The sequence below is a fragment of the Centroberyx affinis genome, unplaced genomic scaffold (assembly GCF_046629955.1).
Source record: "Centroberyx affinis isolate AG114_WGS23_722 - 3 ecotype Tasmania unplaced genomic scaffold, CSIRO-AGI_Caff_v1 ptg004767l_1, whole genome shotgun sequence".
Lineage (NCBI taxonomy): Eukaryota > Metazoa > Chordata > Actinopteri > Beryciformes > Berycidae > Centroberyx > Centroberyx affinis.
In genome coordinates, this window is record NW_027282312.1 from 17501 (window position 1) to 36037 (window position 18537).

Sequence of the window (18537 nt, forward strand, 5' to 3'; positions counted from 1 at the left end):
CACTGAACAACAATTTTCATTGCGTTGCATTTAGGGCTGCAACGATTAATCGATTAATCGATTAGTTGTCAACTACTAAATTAATCGCCAACTATTTTGATAATCGATTAATCGGTTTGAGTAATTTTTTAAGAAAAATAAGTCAAAATTCTCAGATTCCAGCTTCCTAAATGTGAATATTTTCTGGTTTCTTTCCTCCTCTATGACAGTAAACTGAATATCTTTGGGTTGTGGACAAAAGACATTTGAGGACGTCATCTTGGGCTTTGGGAAACACTGATCCACATTTTTCACCATTTTCTGACATTTTATAGACCAAACAACTAATCGATTAATCGAGAAAATAATCGACAGATTAATCGACAATGAAAATAATCGTTAGTTGCAGCCCTAGTTGCATTTATTTATTTAGTTTATTTGGTTTGTAAATCAGATATTTTCTAGTGGTACACTGTTCTGTTAAGGAAAAGAAAATAGAATCTTTCTCGATTAGTACCTGGAACATTCAGGGCTTATCCTCTTCAACTTTTGGTTTGAAATCAGCAAACCCCGAATTTGTAAATAGTATTAAAAATATTGATATAATAATTTTGAATGAAACTCGGAATCAAAATCATATCCAAACTAATTGCCCAAACGATTATATAGAACTTATTATACCCTCTGTAAAACACGACCATATTAAGAACGGCAGAGATTCAGGCGGTCTACTACTATGGTACAAAGGAGAATATAAAGATCGCATCTCACCAGTTAAAAAAGGAAAAAAACACATTTGGATTAAAATTGATTCAAGTATTCTGGAAAACAACAGAGACGTTTATCTATGTGCAATCTACATTCCACCCTCAAACTCCCCCTACTATGCAGAAGAGGTTTTTGAGGAACTCCAAAAAGAAATTTCCTTTTTCCAAAGTTTAGGATCAGTCTTAATATGTGGTGATCTTAATGCAAGAACTGGTAGAGAGCCAGACTTCCTTAACTTTGAAGGAAACAAACATATATTCAGACATTCCCCTTTGTACCACACTTACCTAAATACACAAAGACAAAGTTATGACAGTGTGGTAAACAAAACTGGCAAACAGGTGCTTCAGATGTGTAAAGGCCTGGGTCTGTACATTGTTAACGGCAGAATCAGAGGAGACTCTCTGGGCAGACTCACACACTGCTCTGTGCTAGGTAGTAGTGTTGTAGATTATGCCATTACTGATATTGAACCACAATATATAAATGCATTTCTAGTATTACCACAACTGCCCTTATCGGACCATAGCCAAATAACCTTATTTCTGAAAAAGTCATTGTCACCCACTGTCAATCCAAACCCAGAGCCAAGGCTGTTTCCTCTGCCGAGGAAATATAAATGGACAGAAGAGAGCACTGCTGCCTATACCGCTGCACTAGACTGTGATCAAGTTCACAACATGCTGGATACTTTTCTGAACACCCAGTATCAGCCTGACGGGGAAAACATAAATTTGGCCACACACCACTTAAACAGTATATTTATCCAATTGGCAAAAGAATCTAAATTAAAAATATCGCAAAGTAAAAAATCCAGCATAAAACCAAAAGACCGATGGTTTGACAGAGAATGTGCTTTATCCAGACAAAACCTGAGAAAACTGTCAAACGAAAAACACAGGAACCCAAATGACCCAGTGGGGCGGTTTGAATATCTCCAGGCCCTAAAACAATACAAAAAGCTCCTCCATATGAAAAAATTACATTATATGGAAGGAGAACTCAACAAAATTGAAAAAGCTATCAATGATAATACCTTTTGGAATTTATGGAAAAGCATAAACAGAAACCCACGTGCAGAGACCAACCCAATTCAAAACGGCAATATCTGGAAAAATTACTTTGATGACCTTTATAAAAATCCAGAATGTCATGGTTTGAATCCCAGTCAAGTCTTAACAACAGACAAACTGAAAGAACTAGAAAGAGCAGTGAAAGATAACCAATGTGCCCTTGACTACCCCATCACTATTAAAGAACTACAGCAAAAACTCAAAACCCTTAAAAATGGCAAAGCCTGCGGTATAGACAGCATTAGCTCAGAGATGCTGAAACACAGTAATCTCAAACTTCAGTTTGCCATGCTAAAGCACTTTAACCTGGTGCTGACAACGGGATATTACCCCACTATTTGGAATAAAGGTCTTATTTCTCCCATATTTAAAAACGGAGACAAGTACAACCCCAGCAATTACAGAGGCATCTGTGTTAACAGCAACCTCAGTAAACTCTTCTGTAGCATCCTAAACTCCAGATTAATAACATATCTCACCGATCACAATGTCCTGTCTAAAAGCCAGATTGGCTTCTTACCCAACCATCAAACATCAGACCACATCTACACTCTACACACACTTATCCAAAACCATGTTCACAAAAAACACAAAGGGAAGATATTTGCATGTTTTGTAGATCTAAAAAAGGCTTTCGATACAATTTGGCATAATGGATTATTTTTCCAACTCATGCAATGCGGAATTGGTGGTAAAATATATGACCTAATCAAATCCAAATATTCGGACAACCAGTGCTGTGTAAAAATTGGAAACAAAAGAACAGAGTTCTTCAAACAAGGAAGAGGGGTGCATCAGGGGTGCAACCTATCTCCTACCCTATTCAACATTTACATCAATAAATTGGCCACAATTCTTGAACAGTCCCCAAGCCCTGGATTAGATCTACAAGGCAAAGAAATCAAGTTCCTCATGTATGCAGATGACCTGGTTATACTATCCCCAACAGAACATGGCTTACAGCAGAACCTCTCACTGCTGGAGACCTTCTGTCAAAACTGGGCGTTGGACATCAACCTTGACAAAACTAAGATCATGGTATTTCAAAAAAAGGCCAGATCACAGGAATCCAAACACAGTTTCACTGTGAGAGGGACCACACTTCAGCATACCATGGAATACAATTATTTGGGCATAATCATCAGTGCATCTGGCAGCTTTGACAAAGCAATAAATTCCCTGACAGATAAGGCACGCAGGGCCTACTATAGCATTAGAAGTTCACTAAATAAATTCAATCCTCCTATTAAAATTTGGCTAAAACTATTCAGCAGTGTAATTCAGCCCATTCTTATGTATGGAAGTGAAGTGTGGGGCCCTCTAATAAACCAGAGGCACACCTCATGGGACACAACACCCACAGAAAAATTTCAGCTTCAATTCTCCAAGGAAATCCTCAAGGTCCACAGAAACTGTCCAAACCATGCATGTAGAGCAGAGCTGGGAAACTTCCCTCTCTCTCTCCACATGATAAAAAGATCAATTAGATTCCAGGTTCACTTGGCACAAGCTGATCCTGATTCATATCATCACAGAGCCTTTATAAGTAACAGCCTCTGCCCAGAGACAGACCCTCTGAGAAACATTAGAGAAACCTGCCACCTCAAAATCCAAGACCTCCATCATCTCTCCAAAACTCATCTGAAAACAATAGACAAGGAAAACAAATGTATTTATATTGACAATTGGAAAAATGAAACAAAATCCATCAACAAATTAGAATGCTATCGTTTATTGAATAGAGAATATTCTCTAGCACAATACCTGGTAAGCATAAAAAACCCCAAACAGAGACGCACATTAACAATGTACAGACTCAGAGACCATCAGCTAGAGATTGAAAAAGGTCGTCAAAAGAAGGAATGGAAGCCCAGAGAACTGAGAGTCTGTCAACACTGTTCATCAGGGGAAACAGAAACTGAGCTGCATTTTCTCCTCTTCTGCCCCCTGAACCAAACTGTCAGAGAGTCTTCCTCCTTCCTGCAGCAGGTTAAAGCAGCAGACTCATCATATCAGGGAAAAACATGTGATGAACTGATGAAACTTTGTTTAGGAGAAGAACCACAATTTACACACTTAGCTGCACAATATGTAACACTCTGCCATGATATTAGAGAAAAAACGACTGTTATTTAGAACTTCTTGAATATTGTAACACTATGTAGTTACATTTCACATTTATGACCATTGTTAGTAGAATCTGATTATTTACTCTGTAATTTGTAATTTTATTTTATTTATTTATTTATTTATTTATTTTATTGTATTTTTTATATTATCATATCTCTCCGGTTAATACAAGACATTTAATTGCTTTGAATCTAATTGCCTAATTGTAACCTCTTTTACAAATGTAACATATTTTATGTATGTGTATGTATGTATGTATATATATACGTGTATGTATGCGTATGTGTATGTATATACTATATATATAATTGTGTATTGTTCTGCTTTGGCAATAACGGTTGATTACCATTCATGCCAATAAAGCTTATTTGAATTTGAATTTGAATTTGAGAGAGAGAGAGAGAGAGAGAGAGAGAGAGAGAAAGAAAGAAAGAGAGAGAGAGAGAGCGAGAGAGAGAGAGAGAGCGAGAGAGAGAGAAAGAAAGAAAGAAAGAAAGAAAGAAAGAAAGAAAGAAAGAAAGAAAGAAAGAAAGAGAGATCGGTAAGAAAATGCAAAAGTAACCCCCCCCAAAAAAGCAAAAAAAATGGACAAGGTAATACATTTCTACAGTAGAAATATATTTTTTCCTATCCCATAAATCATTTTGTGACCCCCCCCCCCCCCCCCCAAAATGATCTTGCAACCCTGACCCCCAGGTTGAGAACCACTGTTGCTAGAACACAGTGCAAACATGTCTCGTCCGTCCAGTGTTTTGTCAAATTTGGACCGCTGGTATTAAAAAAAAAAAGTGAGTTAAAAATTTGGACCATTAACTGTAGCTCCTCTATTAGACCACTCAATGTTATTTTTTAAATGATGGTGTGAAGATGCATTATCCCCCCCCCACACACACACACACACATACAAGTTTCATCAAAATCAGTCCAGTAGTGTCAGACCTCATGGTGGTGGTCCTGGTACCTGTCTGAGCTGCCTGATGCCAGCAGATACTCGTTGGGGTGGAACTGGACGATGTTGACCGCTCCGGTGTGGGCCGTGAACTCCGTGATCATCTTCCCCACGGTCAGGTCCCACAGCTGGCAGAGAGAGAGAGAGAGAGAGAGAGGGGAAGAGAGCCGGGTGTGAAAAAACCATCACAAGATCGTCAAGGTTCAAATACATGGTGGTGATGTTTCTGGGGGAAAAACAAAAAGTGTGGGTTTTTTTTTCGTTCATACTGTTGAGAAAACAGCAGGAATAAGTATGAGCTCGCAAACTCCACTCTGTGTACAAGGGGTTTAAAGACTTTTTTTTAAACCCATACTGAATTAACAAAATCATTTATGCCTATATGCAAACATATATGTAAGTAGGGCTGGGCGATATGGTTGAAATCAATATCATGATAATCATAAGGATTTTTCTCGATATCAATATATATCACGATATGGTTCATGTATGCAAAATCACGTTAAATAATCAAATGAATGTTCATCTCATTGAACCGAATGGTGATGTTAGGTGTGATGTCAAACAAAACAGAAATATTCAAATAATATTCCTACCATACCTCATTTTATGAGAGTTTTGAAGTAAAATTTGCTTGTCATCGTCAATTTAGACAGCAGAAATGTGTGTCACGATATTAAAATATCTTCATATCATCACGATATGATTCCACTGAAAGACGATAAATGATAATATTGAATTATTGCCCAGCCCTATATGTAAGTATATAGTATATACTGTATACAGGTGCACCTTGGTCATGTACCAAGTCTGGTATTGAAAGGTCACTAGAATTTTTCAAGGAATAAAAAAAAAAAAAAAAAAAAAAAATCTAATATGGTTTCCCTGGTCCTGGAGGTAAATCTGCAGAGCAGTAGATGGATATGTGCTAGGGCTGGGCGATAATTCAATATTATCGTTTATCATCTTTCAGTGGAATCATATCGTGATGATATGAAGATATTTTGATATCGTGACACACATTTCTGCTGTCTGAATTGATGATGACAAGCACATTTTACTTAAAAACTCTGATAAAATGAGGTATGGTAGGAATATTATTTGAAAATTTCAGTTTGGTTTGACACCACACCTAACATCACCATTCGGTTCAATGAGATGAACATTCCTTTGATTATTTAACGTGATTTTGCATACATGAACCATATCGTGATATGTATTGGTATCGAGAAAAATCCTTATGATTATCATGATATTGATTTCAACCATATCGCCCGGCCCTAGTCACGTGTCACACAAACGATCAAACAAATGAAGCCTGAACAGTCACACACTTTAAGGTGGAGGACAAAAAGTCACATCAGAATTTTGGTGAAATGACATCCACTGTCCCTCAGGACGTCCTGCTACAGGCAACCACTATATCCTCAGCAGCTTCATGTGAATGGTATTTTTCGAGTCTGTTAAAGACTTGTTTTGCATTTGTCATATTTAACAAGCAGAGTAAAGCAGGCCTATGTTTAGAGTTATGAAAAGCTAAGGAATTTCCATCTACAGGCTAGGCTCTTCTGACTAAACCGATGCAGAACATACATAACAGTTTCCAGACTGCAGAGCTGCAGGAACAGATGAATGTATGAACTGATCACAGCTCAGATCGGGGACGGTCCCAGAGCTCTGACGGGGACCAGGTACCTTAATGGTGCTGTCGTCGCTCGCTGAGGCCAGCCACTTCCCGTCCGGACTGAAGGCCAGACACCTCACTGCCTGAGTGTGACCCTGCAACGCAGAACACACAGAGGAAACTTCACCTCCGAAAGATTTTGTTTCAGGGTCAAAATACAGATGCGGCGCAGTCAGGTCTGGGGTCTGTACTGGGACGAGACGGGGGATTTTTCCTAAAATTGAACCAACTTTTTTTTTTTGTAATACTCTATTGATCCCCTGAAGGGAAAATCTTTTTATTTTTCTTTTTAAGTCTGTATGATGAAGTCACATGTTTTTGAAGAGGTGGGATCTTGGATCATTTTATCGGTATGATCTGCAAGTTCAGATGCTCAATCTGAGCCAAAAAAAGCCCATTAATGACTTTAATAAGGAAGGGTTTTAGGTGTTTGCAAATAACAGGGTTCCTACACATTTTCAATTAAAAAATTCCATACTTTTTCCAGACCTTGGTTTGTTTTTGAAGATTTTGTCTGGTGTTCAATATGATTTACGCAGATAGACATCTTGCCCCTGCTAACTAGGTCATATCACTGTATAGATGAAGATTGTTCTTCACAGTGACAAATATCAGAATATGTGAGATGATTGGCAGGGTTCCTACACGCTTTCCATTTTAAAATTCCATATTTTTCCCCATTTTTTATTTTTTTTGGTGGGTATTTGATATAATGCATGCTGACAGCGGCTGGGTAATAAGAGCGTCCCTCTATCTGAACATTATTCTTCACATCAACAAAAACTGTGGACTCAAAGTGGCTCTACAGCAACATAAAAGCTAGAATTATGTGTGTATCGGACCTGAACCGCAACATTTTCCATACTTTTTCCAGACATTTTTTCAAATTCCCAAACTATTCAAGACCTGGAAATGATCAAATTAATTTTGAATACTTTTCCAGACTTTCCAGACCTGCGTAGGAATCCTGAAATAATTGTGCTTGGATATGATATTCAGACACAAATCGAAATCGCAAATTTCAGAATAAAATTTCAGAATATCTAAATCAATTTTAACCAAATGACCGAATATTGGCAAATATTCCTGAGGGTCTTCGAGAGATTCTCAGGTCAGTCATGAGGGTCTTAATTGTTATTTTTTTCTAGGTTTCTAACAGTTTTTTGTTTTTTTTCCCTAATGAGTTGGTTTTTCTAAGAGTTTTCCCTTGCACTCAGTGAGTCTAAGCCTGGGAATGTCATTTTCATTTGTTTCAGATGTGGCCACTGTGAAGCCCTTTGAGACTTGAACTGTTATTAAGGGCTTTCCAAAATACACTTGATTTGACTATGTAGCAAAAAAAAAATCCATATTGTGTTTTCAAACCACTGAGTCACAGTTGGGCCTTAGGGATAGATACAGTCAGAGCCACCGGATTCCTTGATTAAAGAAGACTTCACATTGGTATTTCCTTCCTTTTATTCAGGTTCCTGTCCATATGGGGGGGGAACAGACCTTTAGCCTTGAGCCTTTACAGACAGACAGGCAGACAGACAGACGGGTGGACAGTTGGTGTTTTGCAAGCATTTCAATTCAATAATCCCTAGGCTTAGTCCTTTGATCACACACCCACACAAACAGATAGTGCCAAAATCACCAAATTAGCAGCAGGCCTTTAACCACAGCCAATACAACCAGCCGATGAGCAGAGGAATAGGCACAGACATGAACTTTTCATCCAAAAAAAACCCAAAACATCTATATCTGAACTGTGTTTGCAGCTCACTCTGAATTACTTCTGTAACATATTGAACTACAAATTGAAAATGAAATACAAGTGATTCAAATAGCCACATTCAACCTGTCATGAAAGCAGTTCCTCCTCTTCAGAGTGATATCCTGCCTTTGCTCGACACACACACTGTTGAGTATTATGCACAAAGAACAACTGAACACACAGTCACACACACACACACACACACACATATGACTCTTACCTTGTATCTGAACACGCATCCCTTTCTCCGCACATCCCAGAGCTGAAGAAGAAGAACCGAGTTTTGAGAGTTTGTGGAAAAAATACATACATAAATTCAGAAATGCTGGGATTATGAATCCAAAATACACCTTGATGTTCGTGTCCAGAGAGCCCGAGGCCAAGAATTCCCCAAACGGATGGAAGCCCAGGCTGGTGATGTTGGCCTTGTGTCCCATCAGAGTGCGCAAGACTGAGGACAATAAGGACGAGAGGGATAAAACTGACAGCCATCACTGTTTGGACCGCACTGTCCTGTCTGCCCTACTGCCATGTGTGTGAGCTGTGTGAGCATGTAATGTGATGTCAGCCATCAACACCAAGGAAAATTCAGGCATTTTATTTGCAATTTGATTGGTGAATAAAGTATTTTCTGATTCTGATCAAACGGGTATAGGTTAATTCACTCTCTCTCTCTCTCTCTCTCTCTCTCTCCATGTCACTCACAGGCACACACACACACACACACACACACTCAAACACAGAATACATTCCGTCTCACTCTTGGCAGCCTCCAGGTCCCAGACGCGCAGCGATCCGGACTGTGATCCAGCGACAACCTGTTCCTCGGAACTACTGAACTGGATGCACTCCACTGGGTTATTGTGGCCTGTCAGACTCTGAAAGGGATACAGGGAGGACATTAGTGGAGACTGAACTGCAAATAAACCCAAATTCAAAAGTATACAGCAGTTTATCTGAACTCTGCAGTGTTTCCTCCTTTGGTTCGGTGCATTTGTCCAGGTGAGAACAACAACATTTGGTGGCACCGAATCACGGCACCGAGAGTCTCAGTCCTTTAACAAGAGAACTGTGATACAATCCGTTAGGAGCGAGAACGTAATCCAACCAACCCAACTACAGAAAACCACCCCAAAACACAAGGTTTCATGGCTATAAAGAGACGGATGTTGACATCTGACAGCCAGCTGTTCCTCAGACTTGGAAAGCCTAGCAGAACAATATGAAACGAGGGCAAACCTCAAGTCAAGATGAGGTGAAATGCCTCCTAAATGTATTAAATTACAGCAAAGAGTGCAGTCAAGTCCGTCATGCTTTGCGAATCACTTTTGTTTTGACTTCCACCGCCACCAAAATCTCTATCCTGGCAGGATGACAGGTCACCAAAACTCCAATGAATGAGCTACTTGTGAGTCATGTGACTTTCGTTTACAAGCCCCCCCCGGTCGGCTTGCGTTTTAGGCAGCGTGATCCTAAACAAACCAAACACAAAAATGCAGCAAAGGCAACTTTCCCCACTATGGTTCAGACAGAAGAAAACCAGCTGTAGGTGTGACGGCACCCTGAGTGGCAGTGGAGCGGTCTTACCATGATGCAGTTCGGTTTGCTGACCGCCCAGATGTTAACTCTGCAGTCCTCCCCTCCAGTGGCCAGCAGACGGCCGGAGCTTTTCCCCAGAGCCACACAGGACACGTTGCCGGAGTGAGCCACAAACTCCTCTGCAAACCAGCATACGAGTCGAAGTTTATCGGGGGCTTTCGGGCCAAACGAAAACTGTACGGTGAACAGACGGTCAGAGAAAAAGCAACAAAAAAAAAATACTCACGCAGTCGCCATGATGTCTTGGTGGTTTTGGCCACAGCCATAACGGTAACACTCGTGAAGGTGGTTGCCTGTGTTTTCAGTTTGAACAACTTCACCCCTCCTGTTAGCTCATCAAGGCAAGAAGGGCCGATGTGGCTCTCCGCGATAATTTACGGTATTCAGTCAAGAGTGCTGAGGCAGACTGAGGCAACATCAGCTTCTCGTTTTGACTTCCATCCAGGATTCTCCACCTGCTGTCGGCACACGGAGAGGTGGCATTAGCAGCTAGCAGCAGGTGTTGCTAGTAGCTAACCTCGCCGCACTAACATTATCCTACTTAGCTCACTAGCAGCTTAGTGAATCAAAACATTTAAGATGGTACTGACAGTGCGCGGCCACACTGATCCATCTGAAAACGTTAGTTATTGATGGTTAAAAACAGTTTCTGTCAGGTAACTGTTTTGGTAACTGGTTTTGCTCATAACGACGCTACTTCATAAGAAAAAAAAAGAAACAGACTATACAGTTTATATTAAATATGAAACTGACCGGACGCCTCTACTTGGCCTATCAGGGTAACATTAAAGTTAACGGCTACATTAACTAGGTTAGTCAACAAACTTGGCAACTGCTACTTGTCTAAATTAGCTAAAGCTAGCGTTACTCTGCATAGCAGGTTACCTAATCTGCCATACTAACTAGTTCAGGAATGGTTGAAGATACCTAGCCATTTCATCAATCCATTTTTTATCTCACTAATTCATGTTAACTAACGTTTGTTAGACTTGACGTCAAAGTCTCGGGTGGTGAACTGACTGATGTTAACTAGCTAGCTAACGTTATAGCTAACATTAAACCAGCTAGCAAGCGTTAGCACTAGCCCAAATAACGTTAATGGACGCTGTGTTATAGGTTATGAGGAAAACGCAGTTCTAATTAGTTAACGAAGTTACTTTACCTGCATTTGATGGTCACTGTCGATCATCTAAATTACTGAAGTGGTAAATAGCTCAACAGCTAATCTGTCACAGCAGTTGTTGACAACTTGTTGACAGTCTGCTGCTCCTGTCTGCAGCTTAGCAACTGAACTGCACGACAGATCCGCTACTTCCGGTTACGTCCCAAACAGAATTCTTCTTCTTCTTCGCTGTGTTTGACGGCGGATCGCAAACCAACGTATTTAGGTGCATACCGCCACCTACTGTACCGGAGTGTGTGATATCACGACAACATACAGCGCAGATAACTGTTGTTAAATTCCATCCTATTTAATAAACCTGAATCCTGAAGAAAACTAACCGCTGCCCTACTAATTGCCTCAATCGCCTTCGCCAATTTATGAAACCATTAGATGGCTGATGGCGGTAATAGGCTATACATCAAACGAGGATGTGAACCGCCGATAAAAGCCAAGAATAAGAAGAAAAAGAATGATCAGAACGGAAGAGAAATACTAGCACATCACTTTTTAGTTGTTGTTGTTGTTGTTGTTGTTTTTTACGGGAAACAGGATTAAACAGAATCTAGTAAGAGTTCAACAGTCTCTTCCACGACCCACACTCCAGCCCAGTAGGTGGCGGTAATACACCTTTCAGTTGGATATCGACCGCCTCAAAACTAAAGAAGAAGAACACCGGAAGAGGAAGAAAACCCTGCGTCTGTCAGTTGTATACAAACTGAACTTCGCACTGCTTACTGATTGTCAGTCAGACTTTCGGAGGCAGTTTGGGCCAAATTTCTCTAAGCCACAACATCACAAATAATTTTTTTTATGACGCGCTTTCGTGTGCGTAGCGGATATTAACAAAGCGTGTCAGCAGCCCGAGTTTCTCCCTGACGGATCGGAGCCAACATGGCAGCCGTAGACGTGGAAGATGAGAGTATTTTGGCTTCGATATTTAAAGACAGCTTCCCGGACAACTGGAGGGACAACCCGGACTTCGCGGCCTACCTGTCGGAGCTCAGCTCGTACGGGGTGGAGAAGCTGAACCGGGAGCCGGAGCGGCTGGCGGAGGAGCGGGCTCAGATCCTGCAGCAGACCCGGGAGCTGGCCTTCTCCAACTACAAGACCTTCATCCGCACCGCGGACTGCACGCAGGAGATCTACCGGGACTTCGGCCGCGTGGAGAGCAGCGTGTCCACACTGCTGGACAAGCTGCCGAGCTTTGGTGAAAAATGCAGGTCAGTGGTGAACGATCGCAGTGACATATCGTCAGGCTCAGCACCGTAGACCGCGATACAGGCCGTTCACACTGTATGGCGTACTGACAAAACGACAAAATTGGGAAAAGGTTATACGACAAATGATGATAAATTAGGGCTGCAACTAACGATTATTTCCATTGTCGATTATTTTATCGATTAATCGATTAGTTGTTTGGTCTATAAAATGTCAAAAAAATGGTGAAAAATGTGGATCAGTGTTTCCCAAAGCCCAAGATGACGTCCTCAAATGTCTTGTTTTGTCCACAACCCAAAGATATTCAGTTTACTGTCATAGAGGAGGAAAGAAACCAGAAAATATTCACATTTAAGAAGCTGGAATCAGAGAATGTTGACTTATTTTTCCTAAAAAATTACTGAAACCGGTTAATTGATTATCAAAATAGTTGGCGATTAATTAATTAATTTAATAGTTGACAACTATTCGATTCATCGATTAATCATTGCAGCTCTAGTGATGATAATACAACAAATCATAATGTAAAAGCATCTAATAATGATTAGCAGTTAACCTCACCTATAATCCTTACACTCACATAATCTCCCATCGGTTTTCCCTCTTGATAATCACTATTTCTACTTATTTATTTTATTACTTATTTATACTTGATAACCACTATTTTATAATCTCCACATTGTCTTCCCTTTTCCCCCAAGTCTTGTCAAAATCCTATCAGTCGTGTCTGAGATTTTGTGTCACACATGGACGAGCAAACACGCCACACACACACACACACACACACACACACACACATTCCCTGGGCTGGTCACTGTAATTTTTGAAAATATGAGATGCATCATTCCCCCAAGTTTCTGCAAAATCCAACAAGTAAACAAACGTCGTAGCGCTCCCCTCGTGCCAATCGGTGCAATTTTGAAAACGTCAGAACGGAAGCAATGACACACATCATTCCCCTAAGTATCATCGAAATAGTTTATTCCTTTAGTCTTTCAAATAAAAGTCATGGAGAACTGGGAAGTTGATCGTCCACACCTCGGCCGGGTTTCCCCTGGTTGTTGAGGTCTATAGGAAACGACTCCTGGTGACTTGTCGATTGTGTTTCTGGCGGCGTGAACACACAAGTCAACGTTTGCATTTGTTTCAATACAGGGGGTTCATGAAGGAGGCGGAGGATATCGGGGCCAGCCGTCGGATGAACAGTCTCACGCTGAATCGCCACACTGAAATCCTGGAAATCCTGGAGATCCCCCAGCTCATGGACACCTGCGTCCGCAACGGCTACTATGAGGAGGCACTGGAGCTGGCGGCTTACGTGAAGAGACTGGAGAAGAAGCACTCGGCACTCCCAGTCATCCAGGTAAGACTCGGTACTGGCTGTTGGCATGTTAGTGTCTTTGAGTGAAGATCCAAGTGAAACCTGTAGTACTGATCACTAAGAGTTTCTGTTCTTTAAAGATAGGTTTCCAAACCATGACACCAAAGAAAAAGATTTAAAAAAAATCGATTCAAGAAAAGCACGGTAGAATAAGGTCATCGTGGTTTTATCGATGTGGAAATAGGACAGTTTCCTCAAACAAAACAAAACGCCGGTGCCCCTTTTTGCACACGGCTTCACAGTTTTCTTCAAAGTTCAGTTTTGAGTCAATAATTGTCCCAAGATATTTGTAAAATTGCACACATTCCACTGTCTGACCCTTAATGGATGTGACTTCATGTGTGTGGGCATGTCTTAGGACATTCAGAAGGTTTTACACTAGAGTTTGTTTGACTTGCACTAGCATTGCTAATAGGGCTGGGCGATATGGTTGAAATCAATAACATGATAATCATAAGGATTTTTCTCGATATCAATATAAATCACGATATGGTTCATGTATGCAAAATCACGTTAAATAATCAAATTAAATGTTCATCTCATTGAACCGAATGGTGATGTTAGGTGTGATGTCAAACAAAACAGAAATATTCAAATAATATTCCTACCATAACTCATTTTATGAGAGTTTTGAAGTAAAATTTGCTTGTCATCATCAATTCAGACAGCAGAAATGTGTGTCACCATATCAAAATATCTTCATATCATCACGATATGACTCCACTGAAAGACGATAAACGATAATATTGAATTATCGCCCAGCCCTAATTGCTAATAAGTGATAGTAGTTGTTGGGTTCTAATTTCTGAAACAAAACACTCGGGGAACAATTAGGACAGTCTTTTTAAAAGTGCTGAATCTTCCCTTTAAAAGAGCCCGTCAAACAATGTCGATTCTAATTCAAGTGAAACCTATTCCTTGGTCAATTCGTTGCTTTGCGTAAGACAAGATGTTCTTTCCATCCCAAGGGCATCGTCCATGAAGTACGCCAGTCGACTCAGCTCATGCTAAACCAGCTCCTGCAGCAGCTGCGCAGCAACTCCCAGCTTCCCGTTTGCCTCCGCGTGATCGGCTACCTGCGGCGGATGGCGGTGTTCACGGAGGCGGAGCTGCGGGTGAAGTTCCTGCAGGCGCGCGGCACCTGGCTGCACTCGGTCCTCGCCGCCGTCCCCGACGACGACCCCTACTTCCACGTCACCAAAACCATCGAGGCCTGCCGCGTGCACCTCTTCGACGTCATCACCCAGTACCGGGCCATCTTCTCCGACGAGGACCCGCCGCTGACCCCCGGGGGGCCGGCCGTCAACGAGGGCGCCATCTTCCACGGCTGGGCGGTGCAGAAGGTGGCCGAGTTCCTGGAGACCTTGGACAGGGACCTGCAGCGCGGGGTCGGGGGCCGCCTGGACTCCCTGCTGGGACAGTGTATGTACTTTGGCCTGTCTTTCAGCAGGGTGGGGGCGGACTTCCGCGGGCAGCTGGCGCCCATGTTCCAGAGAGTGGCGGCGGACACCTTCCACAAAGCCGTCCAGGAGGCGGTGGGCAAGTTCCAGGAGGACATGAACCTGTACACGCTCATTTCTCTGCCCTCGGTGCTGGGGGGGACCATCCCGGCCGTAGCGCCCGGCACCCAGCCCGGCACCCTGCAGCCTCCCATGTCCCTCCTGGACTTCCAGCCGCTGGCCTGCTTCCTCAACAACATTCTGACCGCCTTCAATGACCTCCGACTGTGCTGCCCCATTGGACTGGCCCAGGACGTCACCAAATACCTAGAAGATGCCCTTATGATGGTATGGATGACTAGTAGCCAGGCATGGAAACATATACAGCCTAAATAGTCATGCTATACATTTATTCAGAGCTCAACAGTTTTAGAAGAAGGCTGCCATCTGCCATCATCCACAAAGATTTTCCAAATTAGGCCTAGAGTCACTTTCAAACTGTCTGAGACCAGCTGTAAGTAACACTGTGCACACTTGTCCATCTAACAGTAACATTTGGGATAAAGCCTGCTGTTGCCTCTGATGTGTGAAATGTTTTGGCCCTGGTTCATCGTAGTATCATTTTAATCAGCATCAGCCTCACAATGGTCATAGAAACCTGTTCAAATAATGTAAAAAAAAAAAAAATAATAATGTGGAAAGATAAATGTTTTATTCCCTTGAGTAAGTATAGAAATATGAGTTAAGAAAAAGAAATGTAACATTTTCAATTTGGGAAGAAGGAACTGAAAACCAGAAAATGGAAAACAAAATTTGGGAAAAATCAAAATGTATTTTGAATGGCTGTTTCTGTGTCACTCTTTCTCTAGAGGGCAACAACCTAAACCGGAAGAAAGTCCCATGTGTCAAGAAGTTTGCATAATTTTGTGTTGCAGCAAGGTGTTAGTTAGCCTGGATTAGGGCTGGGCGATATGGACAAAATCAAATATCACAATATTTTTGACCAAATACCTCGATATCGATATTGCAACAATATTGTAGGGATGACTATTGGTGCTTTCACAAAATATTTACACAATGAGATTTTTGATAAATAATCATCAGTAATGTGGATATAACGACTGAGTGGGTAAAGGCAAATAATAGAACAGCTAGAACAGTCTGGTAAGTTCAGAAAATTATATTACTTTACTGTAATGCAGCCTTTAAAACCAGGAAAAGACACTTATGCCATATCACCATATTACGATATCCAAAATCTAAGATGATATCTAGTCTCATACCACGATATCGATATAATAACGATATATTGCCCAGCCCTAGCCTGGATGTAAATTGGCTACTATAGTCTTGCTAGTTAAGAACTCATCCATTATTCCATTTATTCCAAATATTCTTTATGCAGGAAACCCATGCATTCCTCTGCTGTTGGGTCTGTAGGTTCTGTGTATTGCACTGGTCATAACGACGTTGTGTTTATTGTTATTTTTGCTCAGGTGACCAAGCTGATCCTGGTGTTCCACAGGGCCGAGGAGTCGGCCTTCAGCAGCCGGGAGAAGGAACTGTTCGTCCAGTTCTGCTGTGCTTTCGCAGAAGACCTGGTGCCGTTCCTGAACCGCTGTCTGCAGGTCTTGTTCCCTCCGGCCCAGCTCGCTCTCATTCTGGGTAAGTATGCAAATAAAAAGGCCTTTGAAAATTCATAAAATGTCTGTGGAATCAAAAATGAGGGGGGTCCGGTTATCCTGTAGTGTGAAAAAGTTCAAGACCGGAGGCTTTGGTCCTCTGGCCCGACGAGATTTTGTCCAACGTGTTTAATTTGGTCGGTCCAGTCTGGCTGCGGTCTGACAGCGAACCTGTCAACAGCCAATAGGAGTTTAGCTCGAGAAGGAAGGAAAAAAAGAGAACAAACTGGAGGAGAAATCCCCTTTCAACAGCTCCCATCACAAAGATATTTAACGTCAGTAAGACTTCTAACTCCACTTCCTCCACTCTTGATACGTTTCTGTACAATTCTCTTCGGAGGAATACATAAAATGGTGTAACATGGCAACATGCCTGGATCAGTCCAACTAACTATGCAATTACAAATGAAGTGAAAGAAATCTCTCACAAAATTTTTCATTAATGTTATCCGTGTAATTATGTCACTTCAAAATACCCTTGTCATGTAAATATACTGTAAACCGCAGCTTATGTAGCATGAAGCAAGAAAAAAATAAATACAGATATTTCGTATTTACAGTGAACTGTTCCGGACGAATGGGAAAATGGTTTTGATTGACAGGATCAGTGAGTGTGCGATGCCTTGCGGCAGACCGGTCCTTAAGTCTGAACCGTTCTCGTCAGATTTGAACAGTCCGGTAGCGTGACCTCGGCTTTAGCCCGGTACCTCTCTAGCGCCCCGAAGACGACGGCGTTATCCGAGGAGAAACGTCGTCTCTCGGGCCGCTGTTAACAAACCGGACTTAACTTTGCAGGGCTTTGGAAGCATGTCCACGTTCCCCTCTCTTGTGTCCGTCTCGCAGGTGTTCCTCCGACGCAAGTCCACAAGTACGGCAGCCTGGGTCGCATCGACGCGAGCGCCGTCCTGGAGCCTCTGGACTTCGTGCTTCCCAGGAGAGACAGCGCGGAGCCGCTGGTTGACATCGGCGCCGAGCTGAGCGGCCTGACGGCGGCCGGCGACACCCCGAGACCCACGCCAGAGCCGCGAGCCGAAGGACCGATAAAAGAGCCCGACCTCACAGAGCGACCGGAGCGCCCCAACCCATCGCCTGACCGGTCGGCTCCCGGCTTCTCTGACCCCGAGCCGGACGCTTTACCCAAAGACCCCAAGTCCGGGGCACAAGACGAAGAAACAACACAGAGCGATGAGTTTTCTCTGTCCTCCTGAGGTTTATGATGACAGAAACTAAAACGGTCTGCTCGTCAGACTTATCATTTACAATGGGATGGGTGTCAAAAACACTGTCGTGTCCACCTATGGGAGTGGCTGATTGGAATGTCGGTTGTAATCGCGATAGTCACTACAAGTGTATACAGCCAAGTTGGGGACAGCATTGCTTTTATACTGTCTTCTAGATGTGGTTTGGGGATTATCTGAAAACCATAAAGCAGAGGTTCTCAACCTTTTTCATATCAAAGACCCTAATTTAGTTCACATTAGAGCCATGGACCCCCATTCGATGAGATTTTGTCTCTCGGACCCAAATCTGAGAATATTTTTTTTGTTGATTTTGATGATTTGTCCAGAATTCCATTACTGTCTGTATTGTAGGTAGAGAGATAACAGAGAAACTATGATCAAAATAGTCATTTTTCTACATTCTCTAATTGTGTTCACTTCTTGTAAATGAAATAGTGAAGTTTAACAATTCATCAGTTTGGTGGGGACCCCCT

The 18537-nt window shown here is 42.1% G+C and overlaps 2 protein-coding genes across 3 annotated transcripts in view; one reads left to right on the top strand and one right to left on the bottom strand.

Annotated features, from left to right (window-relative positions):
- Positions 1 to 11232, bottom strand: part of katnb1 (katanin p80 (WD repeat containing) subunit B 1) — a 23296-nt gene extending 12064 nt beyond the window's left edge. The window contains 8 exon segments of the mRNA XM_071545087.1: positions 4912 to 5027; positions 6595 to 6678; positions 8560 to 8601; positions 8690 to 8790; positions 9100 to 9217; positions 9927 to 10057; positions 10165 to 10396; positions 11101 to 11232. Coding sequence (XP_071401188.1) covers positions 4912 to 5027; positions 6595 to 6678; positions 8560 to 8601; positions 8690 to 8790; positions 9100 to 9217; positions 9927 to 10057; positions 10165 to 10204 — 632 coding nt within the window. The 5' untranslated portion in view covers positions 10205 to 10396; positions 11101 to 11232.
- Positions 11233 to 11792: 560 nt separating this feature from the next.
- cog8 (component of oligomeric golgi complex 8) lies at positions 11793 to 18276 on the top strand. Of its 2 annotated transcripts, none has more exons than XM_071545089.1 (5): positions 11793 to 12323; positions 13477 to 13684; positions 14671 to 15489; positions 16638 to 16806; positions 17667 to 18276. In XM_071545089.1, the coding sequence occupies exons 1-5, from the start codon at positions 11995 to 11997 to the stop codon at positions 18029 to 18031; spliced, it is 1890 nt and encodes a 629-aa protein (XP_071401190.1). In that variant the 5' UTR covers positions 11793 to 11994; the 3' UTR covers positions 18032 to 18276. The 2 variants fall into 2 exon arrangements, with proteins under 2 accessions (XP_071401190.1, XP_071401189.1); XM_071545088.1 differs by having other exon boundaries at positions 17619 to 18075.
- Positions 18277 to 18537: the final 261 nt, after the last annotated feature.

Bases quoted from the DNA above. Each gene is read 5' to 3' on its own strand.
- cog8 (XM_071545088.1), top strand. From the start codon at position 11,995: ATGGCAGCCGTAGACGTGGAAGATGAGAGTATTTTGGCTTCGATATTT. The intron at 12,324-13,476 runs GTCAGTGGTGAA...GTTTCAATACAG, and splicing joins AGCTTTGGTGAAAAATGCAG to GGGGTTCATGAAGGAGGCGG. The intron at 16,807-17,618 runs GTAAGTATGCAA...TTAACTTTGCAG, and splicing joins CCAGCTCGCTCTCATTCTGG to GGCTTTGGAAGCATGTCCAC.